Source organism: Suillus clintonianus (assembly GCF_016758775.1).
Source record: "Suillus clintonianus strain FC179 chromosome Unknown DEU56scaffold_14, whole genome shotgun sequence".
In the NCBI taxonomy this organism is placed as follows: Eukaryota; Fungi; Basidiomycota; class Agaricomycetes; order Boletales; family Suillaceae; genus Suillus; species Suillus clintonianus.
Genome location: NW_024539238.1, coordinates 503404 through 522700, shown reverse-complemented (window position 1 = coordinate 522700; position 19297 = coordinate 503404). Strand labels below are relative to the sequence as shown.

The 19297-nt window shown below is 48.1% G+C and overlaps 8 protein-coding genes across 8 annotated transcripts; 4 read left to right on the top strand and 4 right to left on the bottom strand.

The window, feature by feature from the left end:
* Window positions 1-13: 13 nt before the first annotated feature.
* DEU56DRAFT_785385 (uncharacterized protein) lies at window positions 14-2873 on the bottom strand. Its single transcript, XM_041352268.1, has 17 exons — window positions 2802-2873; window positions 2527-2637; window positions 2331-2471; window positions 2269-2282; window positions 2187-2216; window positions 1920-2131; window positions 1812-1870; window positions 1662-1764; window positions 1431-1614; window positions 1208-1374; window positions 894-1152; window positions 782-843; window positions 635-722; window positions 507-586; window positions 405-451; window positions 263-350; window positions 14-209 (listed from the first exon to the last, which is right to left on the bottom strand). The coding sequence occupies exons 2-17, from the start codon at window positions 2580-2582 to the stop codon at window positions 150-152; spliced, it is 1650 nt and encodes a 549-aa protein (XP_041211859.1). The 5' UTR covers window positions 2583-2637; window positions 2802-2873; the 3' UTR covers window positions 14-149.
* Window positions 2874-2943: 70 nt separating this feature from the next.
* On the top strand, window positions 2944-4306 carry DEU56DRAFT_785377 (Metallo-dependent phosphatase-like protein). Its single transcript, XM_041352267.1, has 7 exons — window positions 2944-3246; window positions 3298-3379; window positions 3433-3564; window positions 3624-3678; window positions 3730-3763; window positions 3816-3951; window positions 4006-4306. The coding sequence occupies exons 1-7, from the start codon at window positions 2966-2968 to the stop codon at window positions 4234-4236; spliced, it is 951 nt and encodes a 316-aa protein (XP_041211858.1). The 5' UTR covers window positions 2944-2965; the 3' UTR covers window positions 4237-4306.
* A 1025-nt stretch (window positions 4307-5331) lies between these two features.
* DEU56DRAFT_909643 (uncharacterized protein) lies at window positions 5332-7059 on the bottom strand (the record flags this gene model as incomplete). Its single annotated transcript, XM_041357117.1, has 1 exon — window positions 5332-7059. One exon carries the CDS (start codon window positions 7057-7059, stop codon window positions 5332-5334), a length of 1728 nt encoding a protein of 575 aa, XP_041211857.1.
* A 1628-nt stretch (window positions 7060-8687) lies between these two features.
* DEU56DRAFT_730652 (ThuA-like domain-containing protein) lies at window positions 8688-9798 on the top strand (the record flags this gene model as incomplete). The annotated part of the gene is made up of 8 exons (XM_041348184.1): window positions 8688-8883; window positions 8940-9059; window positions 9109-9146; window positions 9203-9276; window positions 9322-9395; window positions 9452-9502; window positions 9550-9644; window positions 9694-9798. 8 exons carry the CDS (start codon window positions 8688-8690, stop codon window positions 9796-9798), a joined length of 753 nt encoding a protein of 250 aa, XP_041211856.1.
* A 94-nt stretch (window positions 9799-9892) lies between these two features.
* DEU56DRAFT_133692 (uncharacterized protein) lies at window positions 9893-11926 on the bottom strand. The gene is made up of 12 exons (XM_041344707.1): window positions 11808-11926; window positions 11702-11758; window positions 11619-11647; window positions 11554-11571; window positions 11495-11500; window positions 11389-11438; window positions 11044-11331; window positions 10910-10988; window positions 10777-10859; window positions 10612-10729; window positions 10234-10563; window positions 9893-10181 (listed from the first exon to the last, which is right to left on the bottom strand). Coding segments are annotated over exons 1-12 (1311 nt in total). The 5' UTR covers window positions 11809-11926; the 3' UTR covers window positions 9893-9929.
* A 17-nt stretch (window positions 11927-11943) lies between these two features.
* Window positions 11944-14302, top strand: DEU56DRAFT_971319 (S-adenosyl-L-methionine-dependent methyltransferase). The gene is made up of 9 exons (XM_041359454.1): window positions 11944-11967; window positions 12132-12326; window positions 12383-12640; window positions 12690-12798; window positions 12854-13094; window positions 13145-13290; window positions 13337-13401; window positions 13449-13526; window positions 13577-14302. The coding sequence occupies exons 2-9, from the start codon at window positions 12191-12193 to the stop codon at window positions 13954-13956; spliced, it is 1413 nt and encodes a 470-aa protein (XP_041211854.1). The 5' UTR covers window positions 11944-11967; window positions 12132-12190; the 3' UTR covers window positions 13957-14302.
* Window positions 14303-14458: 156 nt separating this feature from the next.
* DEU56DRAFT_133480 (ribosomal protein L5 domain-containing protein) lies at window positions 14459-15565 on the bottom strand. Its single transcript, XM_041344706.1, has 5 exons — window positions 15558-15565; window positions 15372-15483; window positions 15255-15318; window positions 14748-15205; window positions 14459-14694 (listed from the first exon to the last, which is right to left on the bottom strand). Exons 2-5 carry the CDS (start codon window positions 15372-15374, stop codon window positions 14689-14691), a joined length of 531 nt encoding a protein of 176 aa, XP_041211853.1. The 5' UTR covers window positions 15375-15483; window positions 15558-15565; the 3' UTR covers window positions 14459-14688.
* A 143-nt stretch (window positions 15566-15708) lies between these two features.
* Window positions 15709-19201, top strand: DEU56DRAFT_899493 (DNA helicase; the record flags this gene model as incomplete). The annotated part of the gene is made up of 15 exons (XM_041356485.1): window positions 15709-15754; window positions 15789-16188; window positions 16237-16324; window positions 16385-16405; window positions 16455-16818; window positions 16874-16935; window positions 16987-17144; window positions 17195-17305; window positions 17364-17457; window positions 17519-17726; window positions 17789-17904; window positions 17970-18158; window positions 18207-18326; window positions 18382-18475; window positions 18535-19201. The coding sequence occupies 15 exons, from the start codon at window positions 15709-15711 to the stop codon at window positions 19056-19058; spliced, it is 2595 nt and encodes an 864-aa protein (XP_041211852.1). The 3' UTR covers window positions 19059-19201.
* Between the last annotated feature and the right edge of the window lie 96 nt (window positions 19202-19297).

Genomic DNA, 19297 nt, shown 5'->3' with positions numbered 1-19297 from the left:
ATTGCACTTCAGGCTATTATTTACAGTCCATTGACATTGATCCGCGGCTATAGTACAAAGACCTAGAGATTTTCAATTCACAACACCCTTCACTAACGATAATGTACAAATTCTGGTCCTGTGAACAAACACTTCTTCAGTGATTACTATCAGGCAGACCCGACGCGGGCTTTTGTGGAACCCGTGGAAATATCGATGCTCAGAAGACTCTAAGAAATATACAACATCAATGAGAGCTACCTTGCAGTAAACTGTGCCGCACCTTTCCTCCCCTCAGTTCGGCGGGAGATGGCATGAGCCCAAGTCTGAAGAGCTCAGATGCTTTGCTGACTACCGGGTCATTTTGCATACTGCCGTTGCCAGCCTTGTAGCGAGTAACCTGCAATTCGAAGGAAATGTCTTACCTAGATACAGCAACAACTTCGCCGCGATGGACATAGTACGCAATGAACTTCGAGACAAGTCAGCAGATTGCATAGTCAGGGATTTCCACACACGTTACTCACCTTCATGTCACTAGGGTTACCGTGTATAATAACATCGTCGTAATCGGCTCCAAGACCACAGTAGCGAAGCTGCTGTCCCTCTGACGAAACGCCGTCAGTGATGTCCCTGATTCAATTTGTAAACATACGGGCGCTCCAAAAGAATGGCACTTTCGCAAATGGCTGTGGGTCACCCGCAATCGTCTTACCAACAGCACGGCCATGGTTACCTGCAACCTATAGAGAACGAGTGAGCTATGAAATTTGGTAATTTTCGAGGATAAGTATATGCTGACGTTCCAATGTTCTATCCTACGGCTCTCTCCTGTCTTTTGCTGAGGGTACCAAACAATATCACCTGTTTCAAATGTCGGCACAGTCAATGGCACAACAAACGAACAAACGTACCGACTGCATAAATGTTATCTTGACCTTGAACTTTCAAGTATTGGTCAACATTGATTCCTCCATCCTTCTCGAGCTGGAAGCCGCTTTGCTTCAAGAATTCGGTCGCTGGAGCCACACCGACTCCCATTGCGATGAAGTCAGCAGGGAGAGTCTCCCCATTAACAACAACACCAGCAGCCAGTGAAGGGTTGCTCTCCGATGCTACGATCTTCTCGACCTGTGTTTTCATGTGAAACTTAACGCCTTGAGACTCGTGGTACTGTAATGAAAGAAGTTGAGGCTGAGAATGATAATCAAAGAGTCGACGTCGCAACCTTCTGAAGACCTTGGCCCACTTCTTTGCCCAGTACGCTCTGGAACGGGTGTTCCCCAATCCCAATAACATCGATGGATGCAAGTCCCCGCTTAGCGACGGCAGCGACGAGCTCCATGCTGATGAAGGAACTTCCAATAACAACCATTCGCTTTCCCTCTTGAGCCGCTAGAAAAATTCAGAGCATTGAGAAGGCCCGACAAGCGCAAGTGGACCGAAAATACCTGCATCAACGCGTTTCGAGTCTTCAATGCCACGGAACGTATATACATTCTCCAGGTCTGATCCAGGAATCGGTAATCGATGAGGAGTACCCCCCATAGCGAGAATCAGGGTCTCGTAGGATATGGATTCCTTTCCTCCATCGAAGACCACAAGTTTAGAAGATGTATCCACGGAAGTTACAGTCTAACGGCGGTTTAGAATATGAACTCTCCAGCAAGATAAATACCCACGACGCCAGTACGGAGGGTGGTGCCATACTTGATCTTGAGGTCGGCGGCCGTCCTCCATTCAAGTTTTGACGCATCTGTGATCAAACTCTTGCTCAACTTGGTTCTGTGGACATATGTCAACAATGATCATTAATTCTGCAGTTCTCATACCGGTCAATCGGGGAGTGTGTCTCTTTGGAAAGAACTGTGATATTTCCAGAATAACCATGCTGCGGGTAGTTTAAACCAATGTTAGGTACATCAGACGACTGTCCGTACCTCTCTCAGACTTTCGATGGCGTGGAAAGTAGCAGATCCTCCACCGATAATGACAACGCTTTTCCCTGATCCAGCGACGCCGGTTGACAAGAGCCTGGGTGATCGACTCGTGTTGCTCTTGAGGGTCTGCGACGGATCAGCAGTCACGTGTATCTTGCCGTCCGCAACTTCCGCTTTAAAAGAGTGAATTGCAGCAGGAGCTGGTGCATCCTCTAGATATCAATTTAGTTATACTATAATGAGTCCTCACTCGGAGAAAGCGCTGACCGATGTCACCAGTGCAAACGTCGAAGCAAGCTATTACATTGTGAGTCTCGGGCATGTTGCACATACAGCTGCGGAAACATACCTCCGTGCCAAGGGCTATCGCGAACTCAGTGATGTAAGAATTACAGATGCGGAAAGACGCACCAGACGACCCTACCATCCGCAGCTAGCACACCCTTAGCTAGGGGCGCACCATAATGTGTACAAAAGGCACTAGTTGCATGGATTTTATCGTTCAGACGATACAACAACACTTTCCCCTCTCCCTCAAAGTCTACTTGCTTCCTGAAGAGTTGAATTAATCATGTCAATCGTTTAAACCTCTAACTCCTTGACATACATTTGACCATCCTGTAGCTCAGATTCATTGCAAACTGCGATCGTCTTCAAGGACATGGTCAAAGGTCGAAGTCGTGTCTTAAGTCGGGTTGGTATGAAAGAATTGAGATATCTGCGGATTAGCATATAAGAGAAAAGCCAGCTAGCCGCCCAGCAGGTCACATATGATCTGGCATGACATCAATCATGATAAGGCGCATCACCACTGGAATTTCCGTAAAAGGTTGCCACTTCCAACCCAGTCACACCAGAATTACAGGGGCACTAACTACTTACAAAAGGTACCTTGAGCTTGAAGTTTCTTCGTCAACCACGGTCCTTGGATATGGAAAGGTTGTTCGCTTGCCAGGTGTCTGTTATGTAATCAATTCGGCGCTAGCGTGTAGTGGCGCTGATAATACGGAGGAGCAGAAAGCAAGAGCGAGCGAAGTTCAGTGAACATGTCTGAATCAGATGAAATTATCCCAGCGACACACCACCAGGAAGGCTTCCACACGCCTAGCGCTAATGTCTATATTTCATACGACCCCGCAAATCCCCCAGCCCATCCGGGGGCAAATTGGACTCGTTTTGTGTGCATCAGTGACACCCACTCTCGTACTTTCGGCGTTCCCTCTGGCGATGTCTTGCTTCACTCTGGCGATCTCAGCCGGCTAGGTCGGGAAGACGATATTCGTGTTACGATAGAGTGGTTGCATAGTCTGGACCATGGCGTCAAAATGTGTGCTGCACATGTCCTTATCGCATAGACTAGCAGTCTGACGACAGTCAGTATTATAGCGGGAAACCATGACCTACCTCTCCACGAGGAGTGGTACGAGGACAGTTATTACGGCTTCCACAACATGAAGGAGGTGTGGCTATCTCACTCAGTTAGCGGAAACCGCCTCTTTACGTGCATATGTAGTCATCGACTGCGATCAGAAATCTCGTCGACAGCAAGGCAAATCGTGATCGGGGCCTAATCTATTTGCAGGACGGACGGTACGCTTTTAGCACTAAGGAAGGTGGAAGGGAGTGGTCTGTGTATGGCTCTCCGGCAAGTCACCATCCTTCGCATCCCACCTGGTCCTTTGTGACTTACCTTCTCAAATGAAGTGGCAACCCTATTTTGGTGGCTGGGCTTTCAATTATTTGCCTGAGGAAGCCTGTGGTACGGTTATATCTTTTACCTTTCCCTTCGAACGCGCTCACTCTGGACAAGACCACGTTTCCGCAATACCTGAGGTCGACATTCTGTAATTGGCAACATCACCATGCAGTCATAATTGTGCTAAAATTTATTTTTAGTCTCACTCATGGCCCTCCGCATAAGGTTCTAGATAAAACCTTTTCCAATGTCCACGCTGGATGCCCTGCCCTGCTCGCGCACCTTTCCAAGATGCGGAGACCTCCGCTTCTCCACGTCTTCGGGCATATACACGAAGTAAGATTTTGAGTTCTATACACGCAGAAAAGTCTTATATGCGGGCTCTTATAGGCACGTGGTGCCGTGCGGTATCCCTGGTTGCAGGGGGAGGAAGACCAAGACTCTTCGAATGCAGAATGCACAACACCTCTTGGAAAAGAGACGATAATGGTGAATGCAGCTAACCAGCCTCTCGGGCGTCAGGCGATTGGACAGGGTGGTCAAAGAATCCCATGCGGCGGTCCAGGCTTTCAACCTGTTATTGTTGACCTATTGGACTCGGCTATGCGGCTAGAAATGTAAACGACAACGACGTTCTCCCTGTAATACGATATCTTCACATGATAAGAGAGTTCTATAACTTAAAGACGGCCTATGCGACGCAGCCTCGGTGATCAAGGAGATCGCTACAACTGGCACAGGCAAGGAAAAACGGACGATCGGAATCTGAGCTCGCGAAACGGTCGCATGATCCTATTCAGAACCCTTCAGAACACCGTACCGGCCCTAGTAAGAAGGAACGGTTATCGTCATTCCTCTTTGTTCTTTCTAGAGGAGACTACGTCCCGGCCAGCGGCAAAGGTGGGAACCGTGGGAGCATTGCCAAGTGGTATCATATCAGTGGTAATTTGTAAAGGCAGAACACGGAAAATCACACAAGGATACCTCGCTGGTGAAGCAAATGTTGATCAGCCGCATCAAGAATGGCCAGGTAAGAGGCACATTACCGACTATTCCCTGACTATGTAGGTCTTTTTCATTATTTCTCCTTGGGCTACGTGGATTTTATTGGGTCTCTTCCAGTGTTTGGGGTCTTGGGCTACTGTAACACCCCACGTTCTTTGGGTTATTGGGTTTCCATCGATGTGATGGACGTCAGTGGTGGTTATTTAACAGTACAGTCATCGAGGGGTACTAGTACCAAGTTGATTACCACAACGATCGACGTCGTGATGAATCGATATGATAAACCTGAAGCCAGCGGTGTTAGGGTCATGCGAAATGCACCACAAGTAAGATCTATCCCTCACACGCACCAACGGCCATCACAAACGGCAACAGTTCATCCTTGATCTGAATGGTATGAATTAATACTTGGGATACATATACATCCGGTGAAGTCAGTCGCCTTGACGTTGACTCTTACAATACGAGTTCGAGAGCCCGTAAATTGAGAGTAGTGAACGTCCAAGGATTGGTTACTTCTGATGAAAGCTTCTGTACGAGACGTTCCGGTCTACGTATATATACACAGTGATAATGAGACAAACCGAGAGAATGCAATACACAATATCCAACATCATTAATGCGATAATTCATTCATCCAACGTCTAACATGCAGTTCCAATGTCCGAACTGCATCGCATCAGTCCTGAAAAACATCGGGAAGTATGATTCTCACCACTGATTATTCTCACGCATCCACTGTCCCTCTTCCCAGAAAGAAATCAATGCCACACTATCGTTCTTGATATGAGAAGAGCACGACTTGAGTAGTTCCTCACTTTCTTCAGACCAGTGAAAACGATCGAGTCCCAGCATGCCTATGTCTACTTCATCCAGGCGATCAGATTTGGGAGTTTGCAATGATGACAAGTCGCTTAGAGACCCCTCGATATCAGAACGGGCGAGGCTTTTTGTGGATTTGACAGAACGGGCGGAGGATGCTCTATCAATGGGTCGGTTTAGAGGAAGTAACTCAAGTTGTGCATCCGGGCTAGAAGGCGGGCCTAGAAAAGGAAACAAGCGATTTGAGGCATCTGTCATCGAGTAAAGTTGGCCATCGTTGATAGCCTTGCTCGCGGAAGTAGCAGTAACACGATTTTCCTTGTCGCTGGTAGGTGTATCTCCAACGGGCTTGCGGTCTGTGATATCTTCTGGGAGCGCCATGATGCGTAGAGGTGATGCACCGGCTACGATTCCACTACGTGACCTGATAGCAGATGAGCGCCTGTGTTTCGTCTTTCTCTTCATCTTCTGAACAGCAAACACAAGGGGATCCTCGGGGTGCAAGACATGAGGAAGCAATTTGACAGTGGCAACAGAATCAGGAGCGTTCGGCGAGATAAGAGAACAAGTCTCGAACTTTGAAGAATTGTAAGGCGACAAGGGGATATCCTTTGACAAGTAGGCGGGTGCCTGCTCGGTGACGGCGGAAAAGCTATACATGCTAGCGGGCGGAGAAAACTCGAGAAGAGGCAAAAGATGAGAAACACTTGCAGAGGGAGGCAGAGATGCGGGTAACTCAGCCGGAGATATACATGACGGCCGTTGGCTGAAAAGACTGTAAGATGGCAACGGTGGGAGAGGAGGGATAGGCTTCCGAGTTGATTTTGAATGACGCCTAGGCAGCTGCAGAGAGTCGCGAGTTCCGGTGAGGGGTGATAGAACAAAAGAAGAAGGCGGAAATGCAGATAAGAACGAGTAAGGGACGGCAGTCACATCGGACGTTCCAACAAGCCTTAAAGACGGGCCAATATCGACACCAGAGGTTGTCCGATCACTTGGATGACAAAAGTTACGAGCCCGGAGACTACTGCGACTAGTATCGCATTTCTCGCAGAAGTCGACGAGCTGTCCAGAAATGGAGCTATCGACGAATAGTGAATACCTCTGGGGGGCGATGGTGGCAGTTTTTCTCGACCGTACTTTAGTAGGATACGTGAGGACCCGGATATTAGGCAAAGGATGGGACCTGAGCTTCTTGGTCGTGTTTTCTGTACTATGCTCGCTGGAAAAACTAAAGAACGACGTGGAGCGAGTACGAGTAAGCTGCGCTTGAGATGGAGGTGCCTGAGAAGTCGAACTCTTGCTCGAACGATGAGCCGCAGAATAAGATTTTGAAGAACGCTGCTTGGACTGCCGATGTAGTTGGTACATGAACAATGCAGTTCGGCGTTGCCTTGTCGAGTTCATGTCGATGTCGGGTTCGATGTCGGTCTCCCATGCAGGAGATCCGAGACATCCAACGAAGATCGCAAGAGATTGTGTGCATTTTGAGCGGAATGCCTTGAGTTGAGCGGCTTTGACAGAAAGAAGAGAAGAGCGAGAGTTCAATGAAACATCGTGAGGGGAAGTTGACTGGATATTTCGAGAGCGAAAGGCACTAAGCCGACGGTGTTTCATATATATAAGCTTCACAGCGAGAAGAGCCAACAGAACTAGGAAGGAGACAAGACATGTAGTAATCAGCGGCCCCGGGGTTGAAATTGATAAATTGGTGTCATATGACTGGGGGATTGAGAGGGGCCGTGCAGATACGATGGTACAGAGAAGTGTGAATGTCAATGGGTAGAATACCCACAGAAGACACGCAAAGACTGCCATACGCAAAACGACGGCGGTGGAATAACGAGCCTGATTTCAACATGAAAAAGTAAAGTTGACTATTAGAATGTTGAACAGACGATTTCATACTCCGCGAAGTTCGAACACCAAACAAAACATGATATCAAGCTCTTAAGTTATCCACCAAACAGCATCGCCAACCTGGAAGCTTGGAAGGCTATACATTAATTGGTTGCATGCAACGAACGCCGTATTCAAGGGTATAGGATTCTACTGCGAAGACGTGAGTACCTGACATTTATAACTACTAGATCTGACCTTCCAGGTTACCATTCAAGAAGAGTTCCGGTGTATCTTCCTATGGTGCGTGGATTAAGGCGCTTTTGAACGACGTATTCAAGTGCAATGACGTCAGATGCAATTACCGCAACCTCCCGATGTCCATGCAGCGTTGAACGTTGAATGAGACAATCATCTCTACAGTCAAAATGGCTCTGCTGGAGGCGTGAGCTCCCTTGCATCACCAATCACAGATGAAAATATGCTTTAGAAGCTTTCAGTGCCAAGTTCCTTGATGTTCATTCCCTTCATTCAATAAGTTATGATCTGTTCTCATGGACCCCGCCGCTGTGCAGGCGTGCAAAGCTCTTCCAGAAATTAGTAAGTGCTGCTTGAGCGTGCTTAGATACCATGTTCGAGTAGTGGCCTCCCCTGCTACACGCTGACCGCGCATTGATTTGCTGATCGTGTATCTAAGGAAGAAGTTGGACTTGTAAGCAAATCATGCTGTCTGATCTCTTTTTCTTCTCCATTTTTTTTTGACATCTTGGTCTTGCAACAAGTGGACGAGGAAACTAGGCTCGTGACCAGCCTGGCGTATACTACCAGCTCGCGCTTGCGATAAACAAACATGGCCTTCGGTAAACTCTTACTCTTGTGTGAGGCTTCTTGACTCACGAATCCTCGTGTAGCGTGCATCTTCATGTTCATCGCAGCTGCGGCACCTAATCGGAGGTGCGAACACAGGGTTTGCACAGATGATCGTCTCGATTGTGCACAGTTTTGGCCCAGCGTTAGCGGGCGCGATGTTCTCTTTCTCTACACAAATTCCTCAATTTGCTTGGCTAGTTTATTATTTTGTCTTTCACTGTGTTCCTTGCATTGGGCGCATCCCATGACCCACTCCATGCAATCTTTTTTAACAATCATGTGTTCATACTAGATCCAGATAAATAGATGCACGATCGGCTGTCCCACTGATACTGGCTAGCTGTATTGCATCCGCAGGGAGTCCCGCGTCGCGTCTGTCAGCCATACGGCCCGGTCGGGATTTCTCACCGACCAAGTGTCGGTCGCCAACAAATCTGTAGTCCAGATTCAGCTTCAAGTGAGGCGTTTTCATATCTGCATAAAAGCAGGAACCACACAATGTTTCGTTTCCACGCCCTCGATCTGACACCCCCACAATGCCTCCTCGCATACTCGTCTACTCCGCTACAGCAGGATTCAGACACGACAGCATCGAGCCTTCCATCGAGGCTCTGAAAGCCAAGGAATCTGCCCTCGACGTAGAGTTTGATTTTACGGAGGACAAGTCAAAGTTCACGGACGAGAATTTGTCTCAGTATGACGCCATTTTGTTCTTGAACAACTCCGGCATTAGTACAGTCTATATTCTTGAATGACCAGGGAAATCAAAACTGATGGGTTTGCACCAGTCCTTGATGATACGGGGAAGGCTGCTCTACAGAACTATTTCAATCTCGGCGGCAACTTCATTGCTATTCACTGCGCCGCAGACGCCCTTCGCGATTCTCCCTTTTTCGGGAGACAGATCGGTATGTGGAGACGCCAAGGTCCGATGCTCCGAGTTTGACATATGCATAGGTGCCTATTTTGACTACCACCCTGATATCCAGGAATCAGTAGGTCGTAGCAGGCTTTGCGGCCATACGATTGCTCACAGGCACTGTCATTCCAGGCTGTAGATGTCCTGGACAAGACGCACCCTAGTACCGTCATGCTACCAGATAAATGGCGCTTGCTGGACGAAATGTGTGGTTGTTCAGCAGTCTTTTGAAATCCGCTGACTTCTGGAAGGTACAACTTTGAGTCGGACCCTCGTGCCGTTGGGGCAAAGATCCTTCTAACAGCCGACGAGTCAAGCTACGAAGGTAACGTTGATGAGTCGAGTGGACATGTGGGTCGGCCATAATCAATGATTCTACAGATCCTCAGGCAAAAGGAAAGACTTTGCGCCATGGATCTCCCCACCCAATTGGTGAGTACTTAACCTGAGCAGTATCGACCAGCCTCGATGTGTCATAGCTTGGTATCAGGAACGGGGTGCCGGTGCTGAAAGCCATGACACTGCCGGTCGCAGCTGGTTCACTGGGCTTGGTCATTGTATCGAAATATGGAGCGTAAGTCTGCTGTGCTTGTCCTGGATTGAAAGTAATCAAGCTTTCTCAGGATGACCTCTTCTTGGGCCACGTCATGGGCGGTATCAAGTGGGTGCTGCAATCGAAGACCACGAAAGCATTTAACGGCAACGGCAATGTCGGTAATGCGTCCTGAGACCAGAGCGAGAGCAGTGTATCGATTAGCGATGAAATGTATACAGCCTGGGAAATGACATGTAAATGCAGAGCGGGAGGACATGATTAAGAGTGCGGAATGAAATATGTGGGTTCCCGTTAGAGGGATAATCATTGAGGTCTGCACTCTGGCTCGCCTCCCATGTCGTCATCGTCATAGTCGTCGCCGTCGTCATCCTCCCAGTCTTCTTCGTTTCCTTCTCCGAACTGCGATGCAAACCCTTGATCAAAGAAGTCCGAACCAGCCGGGAAAGACCGGGCACGCACGTCCACAATGTCCCCTTCCTCATATGGGACTTCATCAACAATTTCAGGCATTGGGTCCATGTCTGATTTCTTCGGCGGCAAAAGCCTCTCCAATGCCTCAAAGACCAAGCAGTCAGCGAATACTCTCCGTAGTTGAATCCATACATACCGGCTTGTTCACGGATTGTAGCCATTGCGCATCGGGCATTTCTATGTTGAGGATTATGAACAGATCGCCTCTCTGATCTGGGTGTTTGTGTGTGGGCATGCCTTCTCCACGAAGCTTTATCGAATCTCCGGGCTTGGTAATCCTGCCTGGAGGACTGGAGACCCGAATCCCTCTTCCGTCGAGGTGCTTAATCAAGATGCGGGAGAAACCTAGCAGTGCTTCGGATAGCGTGATTTTGACATTTGTCAACAAATTGCTGCCTGAGCGCTCAAAAGACTCGTGGTGAGTAGTCGTAAGTTTGAAAATCACGTCGCCAGCAGGGATACCGGGCTGTTGTACATCAATGAATGCCATCATTCGACAATCCATATGACTCACTTGCTGATCGCCGGCACCTGCAAGAACAATCCGATGTCCATCTGGCATGCCCTTCTCTATGAAAATTTCTTGTCGGGTCTTTTCCTGTACTGTCTTTTCGCCCTTGCATTTTTTACACCTACCTATCATGAATGACCATAAATGCACATGCGAAGGAGAACGAACCGGTCTTTCTCTTTCAGTTTACTACCTTGACCATTGCACTCGGTACATTTTGTCCGTGCTGTGCCATACCTTGAAGGGCCGAGCTCAAAAGAAATGTCCAATGAATTGTTCGAAAAGTAGTAAAGCTTCGTACCTGTGTTTGGATAAAAGACCAGCCTTTTCCTTCGCAGTTGACGCACTCCTTGGGTTTTGCATTACCCCGGGCACCAGAACTAAGTCGACAGGCCTTGATTAGCAGGTGACATAGAACGAGCTCACATTACATACCCTTGACAAGTATTGCAAATAACCTCTCTTTCCATATTCATCTTCACAGATTTGCCGTTATATAAATCTTCTAGGGTAACATTGTACGGAACTTCGGTATCCTGACCCTTTTGTCGGCGGGGCCCCCCTCCACCCAAGTCGAAGAAAGTTGTGCCACCACCGAAAAATTGAGCGAAGAGATCTGCAGCATCGCCCATGCCACCTGGTCCCTGTGAACCGGGACCTAGGCCAGCCATACCACGTTCGTCGTATATCGCTCTGCTCTCTGGATCACCGAGAATCTCATAGCTGAAAGGCAGACGTGACCGTCAGGTGAGTTTGAGGGAAACAAGAGATGGAACAGACGCGGCAGCCATCTCCTGGAATTTCTGAGCAGCTTGAGGATCATTCGGATTCTGGATTATATGTAATTGTAACCGACGGGTGGGGTAATAATTGCACGAAAACAAACCTTGTCCTGTCAAACGCAATGGTCAGCAGACTTTGGAGAACGAGGACCAAATAACTTACAGGATGGTGTTCCTTAGCCTGTAAAAGTTCAAGAGTCTATTAATGGACCAAGTGTGAACTCGCACCTTTTTCCGATAGGCCTTTTTGATGTCATCTGGTGCAGGCTGTTCAAATTCAAACGCATCGGAGCAAGGCATGTAGGACGTACCTTCACTGGCTGACGGTGGAACGGCCAAAAGATCATAAAGCTCAGTATCTACAGGCACTGCATAACTGTCAGTACTTCGATTGCAGAGAGGGTAGCTAAAACCAACTTTTTCTTTTTAGAGATGGAAGAAGGAGTCCGAGGACACAACAAGTTTAATGTGACACGCGCGTTTTGGGAAGACGCGCTTCGGAGTTTCAAATAAAATAGTCGAACATAAAAAAACGCTTGGTTCTCTTCTTCGCATGCATGTTGGTACCAGGATACAGGTGAGTTGCAGTTCTTGTTTTTTATATATCTCCAGTATGATGTTAAATCATTATCTACATTGTCTAACTGGGCTTGCCCAGAAATGACGAATATTTCAATCCTGACTTTTTTCACTACCCCACTTGTATCATCATATGCATGCTTATCCTTTCATTCCCTATAGGTTCCCGTCCTCGATTTCCTGGCACTGATGCCCTTCATACTTGTACATAGTGCCATCCAATGAACTTCTACTTTGAGGCTTCTGAAGTACTTAATCGTCTCGACGCAAAAGAAGGTTCCATCAAAGGCATCCTAGCCACTTTGCCCGAGAATAACAGAGCGAGAACAGCCGCGCTTGTCATTGAAACACTTAAATGTAAGTTTGTGGTGCATTATTATGCTATTGGGTGTGGTCATTTATGGGCCCGTCAGACAAATCTGTCCTCTCCGATATTATCCAGGCATCCAAACTCCTAACCGAGGAAAAGAAGAAAATCACTTCTTTGAATTTAGCTCTTGTACTGGTCCATGACATCCTGCTCGCGAATGGTATTCAAGCCGGTGATGGGCCCATCAAACAAGCCATTTTAAGGCACAAGACTAGGTTAAAGAGCGAACTTCAGCGAATCAAAATAAAGCGAGGCGTCAAATCTGATCTGGAGTTGGCTCAGTCCAGTGACGACAGAGCAGGTCAGAGCACAGCTAGTAGAGATGTGCATTTGGTGAACCGTCTTGACAGCGAAGATCCCTCGTTACGTTCGTGTCAATACCTCGATGTGGTCGACGGAGGATGCCATACTATTCTACACCAAACGTGGTTTTCAACTGCAAGATCCATTTGCGTCGAGGTCAGCCGTGTGTCCTGGAACGTTCCTGAGTGCTGATATTGACTGCTGCTCTCAGTAAAGGGTTTCAAATTGACGAGCACATACCAGATCTGCTGGCATTCAACCCCGCTGTACAGTTTCGTGATGATCCTTCCTATAAAACTGGCAAGATCATTCTACAAGATAAGGCGTCGTGTTTCTCCGCGTTTGTGCTGTCACCTCCATGTAACGATCCAAATGCTGTCGTGATAGACGCGACAGCCGCTCCTGGAAACAAAACGTCACATCTGAGCGCACTGATGGGTAATATGGGAAAAGTATTGTTATTTACCCCGCTTCCAATTCAACCCTTTTGACGGTTTGTCAGTTATATGCGTTTGAGAAGGACAAGAGGCGCTTCTCGACGTTGAAAATGATGCTCGCCAAAGCTGCTTGCCGGAACGTAGAAGCCATCAACGCTGATTTTCTCACCGTCGACCCTTCCCATCCTAAATATTCATTGGCAACACATATGTGTGTTCTACTTCGAAAACCTTCGATTGCCACTCACTTCTATTAGCTTGCTTGATCCCTCCTGCAGCGGTTCAGGTATCGTAAATCGTCTAGACTATTTGCTTGAAGACGGTGAGTCTCTTGTATATTGTAGCTCAACTCGGCTAATGCTTCCACAGAGGTAGAAGTGGTAGAAGAAGACCGGTTGAACAAACTTGCCGCTTTCCAGCTCATGATGATTAAGCATGCCATGAAATGTGAGTAGTTTGGAGAACGGCGGACAAAAAATGGCTTAATTCGTCTTTAGTTCCACATGTACAGAAAATTGTTTATTCTACCTGTAGTATCCACGCGACAGAAAACGAACATGTCGTTGGCCGCGCGCTTCAGTCGGACGAGGCAAAGAGCAGTCGTTTCAAGCTCGCACCTCGGAACGACGTCCTGCCCAAGTGGAACCGCCGAGGGCAGGTAGAAGAGATGACGGGAACAGGTGACGCAGATAGCCTAGTTCGTTGCTCCCCCGGGGAAGATGGCACAAACGGCTTTTTCGTTTCATGCTTTATCCGCGAACATAATTGTGTGCTCCCTCAGGCTGAACCTTTGAAGAAGAAGCGGAAACCGGAAACCGAGGAAGTAGCCCCGGAGAAGAGGAAGAAGAAACGCAAGAAAAAGGTCAAAATAGAATGAGATCTTCGCTCGGTCTGCTACGTCGAAATGTGCGTTGTCCCTAGCGCGATGTGCACACTTCTTAGAAATCTCTGGAGCACGAAGAAGGACGTCTGTGGTGATCCCATTATTTCCCGCCAGTGCCCAAATTCCGCTTTGGCCCTTGCACAGGGTGCACGTGAGGACGACAAGATAGTGGGTTGGGTCTCACCTTTCCTCGCTGATTCCGCAAATTTCGCTGGACCCGAAATCACCCTCCATTTAGAGTACAGCTATTCAGTGGCGCTGAGGTAGTTATGGCTCCTTGAATTTATAGAGCCATCTTGGAGCGTGTGTTACTAGTGTACTGTATGAATGCAAAGAGATTTTCATGCTACTGATTCCTCTTCAAATTCTACGAAGCAGGAGGCAACAAAGTCACTCTACGTACACTTGCTTGATAACATAGTCAATAGTTGAACAAATCAGGCTCCATGCTTCGGGCTGACAACTAGTTTAGGCCAAGGACGGATATCTAAAGTCTTCCGCTCATGAGCAGCCCATTGAACGACCGAGTACTGATGACTTTGCGGGTAAATTAAAAGCATGGCTGTAACTCGATTCACCTCCGATAAACGAGTTTGGTCATTTTCGTAGCAGACAGAGTTCACCTCGAGTTGAACTCGCCTCGACAGCAACAGTATGAAAAAAGCATATGTAGACTATCCCTGATGCCTGCCGCTCAGGAAAAGAAGCAGAAAGTGGTGGCAGCGATTATTTCTAAGCGATCACATTAATAAAACCACCACAATCTGCGGAGGAAGGGAACACACCAAAATAATACCATCGAACCGCTGCTTGAACCAAGCCATGGTGTCATCCCTCCTCACTCGGTGCTGGAACCCAATACGTGCCCGTCTCTCCTTTCTTCTGGCAACACGAGCACCAGGGCGACCCATCACGACATAGAAGTCCATACCGAAGATACCGATTCCAGGATCGTATCTCGCTCCGAGATCGATGTGCTCCTGGATACCGAATCCAAAGTTGCCAGTCTCCGAGAAGTTCTTTCGGCGCAGCTCATACTCCTTCACCTTGAGACCACGCTCAAGAATCTCCTCTGCCTTGGGCCCACGGATGGTGACGTGGACAGCAATCTTCTCGTTACGACGGATACCGAATGTACGGACGGTGTATCGAGCTTTCGATGTGACGGGTGTTTGACCGGTGAGTTGTTCGAGGACTTTGGATGCACGGGTGAGGCGATCACCAGACTCGCCAACACAAATGTCTAAATGCATAACTTAGGACCATGTAACAACACGAGAAGAGAGGCGCACTGATGACGAGCTTATCAATCTTCAGCTCCTTCATGGGGTTGGTGGGTGCTGTTTTTTCTTCGGCCTGCAGCATAGACTTCATTAGGCGAACGTACAAACCATGCGTAGCACACTCACCATTTCGTCGTATCTTCTAGTTGACTTCCAGCGTTATTTTGTCGCTCTCGAGGGATGCGCGACACTGGTGTGTCCATATTTGGGTTCTGGAGGCTGAACTCTAATTGGTAAACTAAGCAGCTTTCTCGGCAAAGTCCGACAGCAAATACATTTAAGTATTACATAATATGCTGAGTGAAATCTGACCTATTACTAATACTTATTGCTGACTCATTACAAGACAGTATACTTGCTGACAAATCAGCACGGTCTGTTCCTCCCATTCGGTGCCGTGAAATCCATTGACCCATCTTGTTCAGTGACTACCACTATTACCGTACTCTGCACTGAGCACCACATGGCTTCAAAACGTGAACTTGAAGGCATGTTACTCTCTCAAGATTGTTCAAGCGCGAGGTACTTATATTTTCATCACAGGGCCTGGAGAGGCTGGGCCGTCGAAACGGAGACGGGCGGAGGATAATAATGATTATCTTGATGAAGAAATTCATAGTGAACAAGAGGACAATGCCTCCTTCGTTCCTAGGGGTGCGACAATCAATTTCAGTGCGCTGACGAGGAAATTGGCGGAAGCCCGGAGGGCCAAACCCATAGACGGTGACGAAAGCTCGTTGGATGCACATCGTCGACAGCAAGACGCGCTCGTATCCCACATCTTCATGGATCAGGATTTTTCTTTTCTCCATCTTAAACCTGACCATGCTTCGCGGCCATTATGGATTAGCCCTGATGATGGCCACATTATCCTCGAGGCCTTTTCACCCATTGCAGAACAGGCCCAGGACTTTCTTGTAGCTATCAGTGAACCTGTTAGCAGGTACGCAGATTCCCGCTGTATAATTTACACGTCTAGACACGTCATCAGACCGGCCTTTTTCCACGAATACAAACTCACTTCTTATTCACTGTACGCCGCGGTTTCGGTCGGGTTGCAGACAGAAGATATCATTGAAGTTCGTGTGCACTAAGGTCCTTGTGCCGCTTGAGTATACTGATGCATTGAATCCTGCAAGGTGCTGAACCGGCTTTCTAAGGTGTGTCTTTTGAGGCATGTAGTCCAACTGAGCTTTATAAAGATACAAGGTGCCAGTGCCAGAAACGATCACTAACTTCATCCGGGAGCGGACGCTATCTTACGGGAAAGTGAAGCTTGTGTTGAAGCATAACAAGTATTTCGTTGAGAGCAGCCACCCGGACACCCTTCAGCTGCTTTTGAAGGACAAAGTGATACGCGAAGCACGAGTGGTATCTCAGCAAACGGACAACAGTATCAAGGCTGCCACCTTTACGACAACAAAAGCCCCTGTGAAGGGCAATCTTGTGATCCCTGGAACCAAGGAGGCTGAGAAGAAGAAGGATGAGACTGCGGGCACCAGGGCCGGAGCATCCATGTCCGGAGGAGCCGCGGATGCTGACCTTTTCACCTCAATTGTTGGCGTTGACAACGGTAAGCTTGTGTATTTTGCCGCCGATCCTTCTCATCGCAGTTTCCGTTTCCTTAGATGAGATCGATGAAGACGATGACAATGTTCATGCGTTTGAGATTGACGATGGAAAAATTGACGTGAGTTCTGGGACAGATAGCTTCTCATGGATTTCTCACGGTTTCTTTCAGGACGTCAAGAAGCGGTGTAATGAGTTGGAATATCCAATGCTCGAAGAGTATGACTTCAGGAATGACACGGTCAACGCAAATCTGGACATTGACCTTAAACCGGCAACCGTGATTCGCCCATATCAAGAGACAAGTTTGAGCAAGATGTTCGGAAATGGGTAGGGTCGCAATTTTTAGTTGTCTAGGTAGCTCCTGACTGTGGACTTAGCCGCGCACGTTCTGGAATTATTGTTCTTCCGTGCGGGGCGGGAAAAACTCTCGTCGGCATTACAGCAGCCTGCACGATTAAAAAATCGTGTCTGGTACTGTGTACTTCTTCGTGCGTCTGATAGAAAATGCTGTGCTTCGCAACGTTCTCATGAAAGTCTTTTTTTCAGCGTGTCCGTCATGCAATGGAAGCAACAATTTATGCAGTGGTCCAATGTGACAGATCGTCAAATCGCCGTTTTTACCGCAGATCAGAAGGAGAGAGTGAGTCGTGGCCGTGACATGTGTCTTTCCGTGGAATCTGATGTCAGGGGAATTCGTATAGTTCGCCGGAGACAGTGGTATCGTCGTATCGACGTATTCTATGGTCGCCAATACGCACAACAGGTCCCATGAGTCCAAGAAGATGATGGAGTTTTTGACTTCACGCGAATGGGGATTCATTCTGTTAGATGAAGTGCACGTTGTGCCGGCCGCCATGTTCCGCCGTGTTGTTACAACTATCAAAGCACACTCAAAGCTTGGCTTGACAGGTGGGTTGCTCTAGTGGTGTTGGAGAATGCAGACGCAGTCACTTATCTCACTCTGATCGTAGCGACCCTTGTGCGTGAGGACGACAAAATTGCAGATCTCAACTACATGATTGGACCTAAGCTATACGAGGCTAATTGGATGGACCTTGCCGCCAAGGGACATATAGCCAATGTTCAGGTAAGTTTTGTACCCGCCACCTTCCACGATTTTTGCTGGATCTGATACAATCGCGCTTTCTCAAGTGTGCCGAGGTTTGGTGTCCTATGACCCCCGAGTTTTACAAGGAATATCTTCGGGAGCAATCTCGGAAGCGTATGCTGCTCTACTGTATGAACCCGAAGAAATTCCAAGCGTGCCAATTTCTCATCAAATTCCACGAGGCGAGGGGAGACAAAGTCATTGTATTTTCCGACAATGTTTTTGCGCTTGAGGTAAGATCGTCGTACGTCTTTGCAATTACGTCTCATCGAGTATTCTAGGCGTACGCCAAGAAACTTGGGAAACCCTACATCCACGGTGGCACGGGGCAGGTTGAGCGGATGCGGGTGTTGCAATGGTTCCAGCATGACTCCAACGTCAACACTATCTTCCTGTCAAAGGTACATTTTACGGCATCGAGTAGAAAGTGACCCTCCAATGACGTCTCCTGCGCAGGTTGGCGACACGTCCATAGATTTGCCAGAGGCTACGTGCCTCATTCAAATTAGTTCACACTTTGGGTCAAGGCGACAAGAAGCCCAGCGCTTGGGTAAGTTGACGCAAAATTCATTCCATACAATTTCATTGACACCGATGGTGACATCACAGGTCGCATCTTACGAGCGAAGCGGCGTAATGACGAAGGCTTCAACGCGTTCTTTTACTCGCTTGTTTCCAAGGACACCCAGGAGATGTTTTACAGCACGAAACGGCAGCAATTCCTCATCGACCAGGGGTATGCGTTCAAGGTGATTACACACCTGGACGGACTTGAGGACCTGGAGGATTTGGTTTACAAGACCAAGGATGAACAGATCGAGCTGATATCATCTGTGCTCTTAGCAAACGAGAGCGAGGCTGATCTAGGGACGGATATACGCGGGAATGAGGGGGACTTGGCAGGAACGGTGACATCTAAAGACTTTGGCCCTACAAGATTTCCTGGAGCCCAGCGGACGACAGGGTCACTTACGGCACTCAGTGGTGCTCAGCATATGTCTTACGTCGAGCAAAATAAGTCGGCCAACAAGAAACTCGCGCGGGATGCGGCACCACGCCACAAATTATTTTCCCGTCGCGATAAGGACAAAGCTACCGCACGGAAAGAGCAGCGAGCGATGGGGCGCACTTGAGAGCTATCCTTGGAATACGAGGACTGGGCCCGCGGTTTCCACCGTTGTCACATTGTTGAAGCTTTGGCAATTTGTCATGCTCTCATAGGGTACCTTAACGCCACCGTTTTCAATACATTGAATTTTTTTTTGTTATTTCTATGATGGGAAGCTAGGTTCGCTCGACAATGACGCGTATGGGGGGAGGTTGCTCTGGACCGGTAGCGGAATTTATAGTCTACCTGTATGAGTAGGTCCTC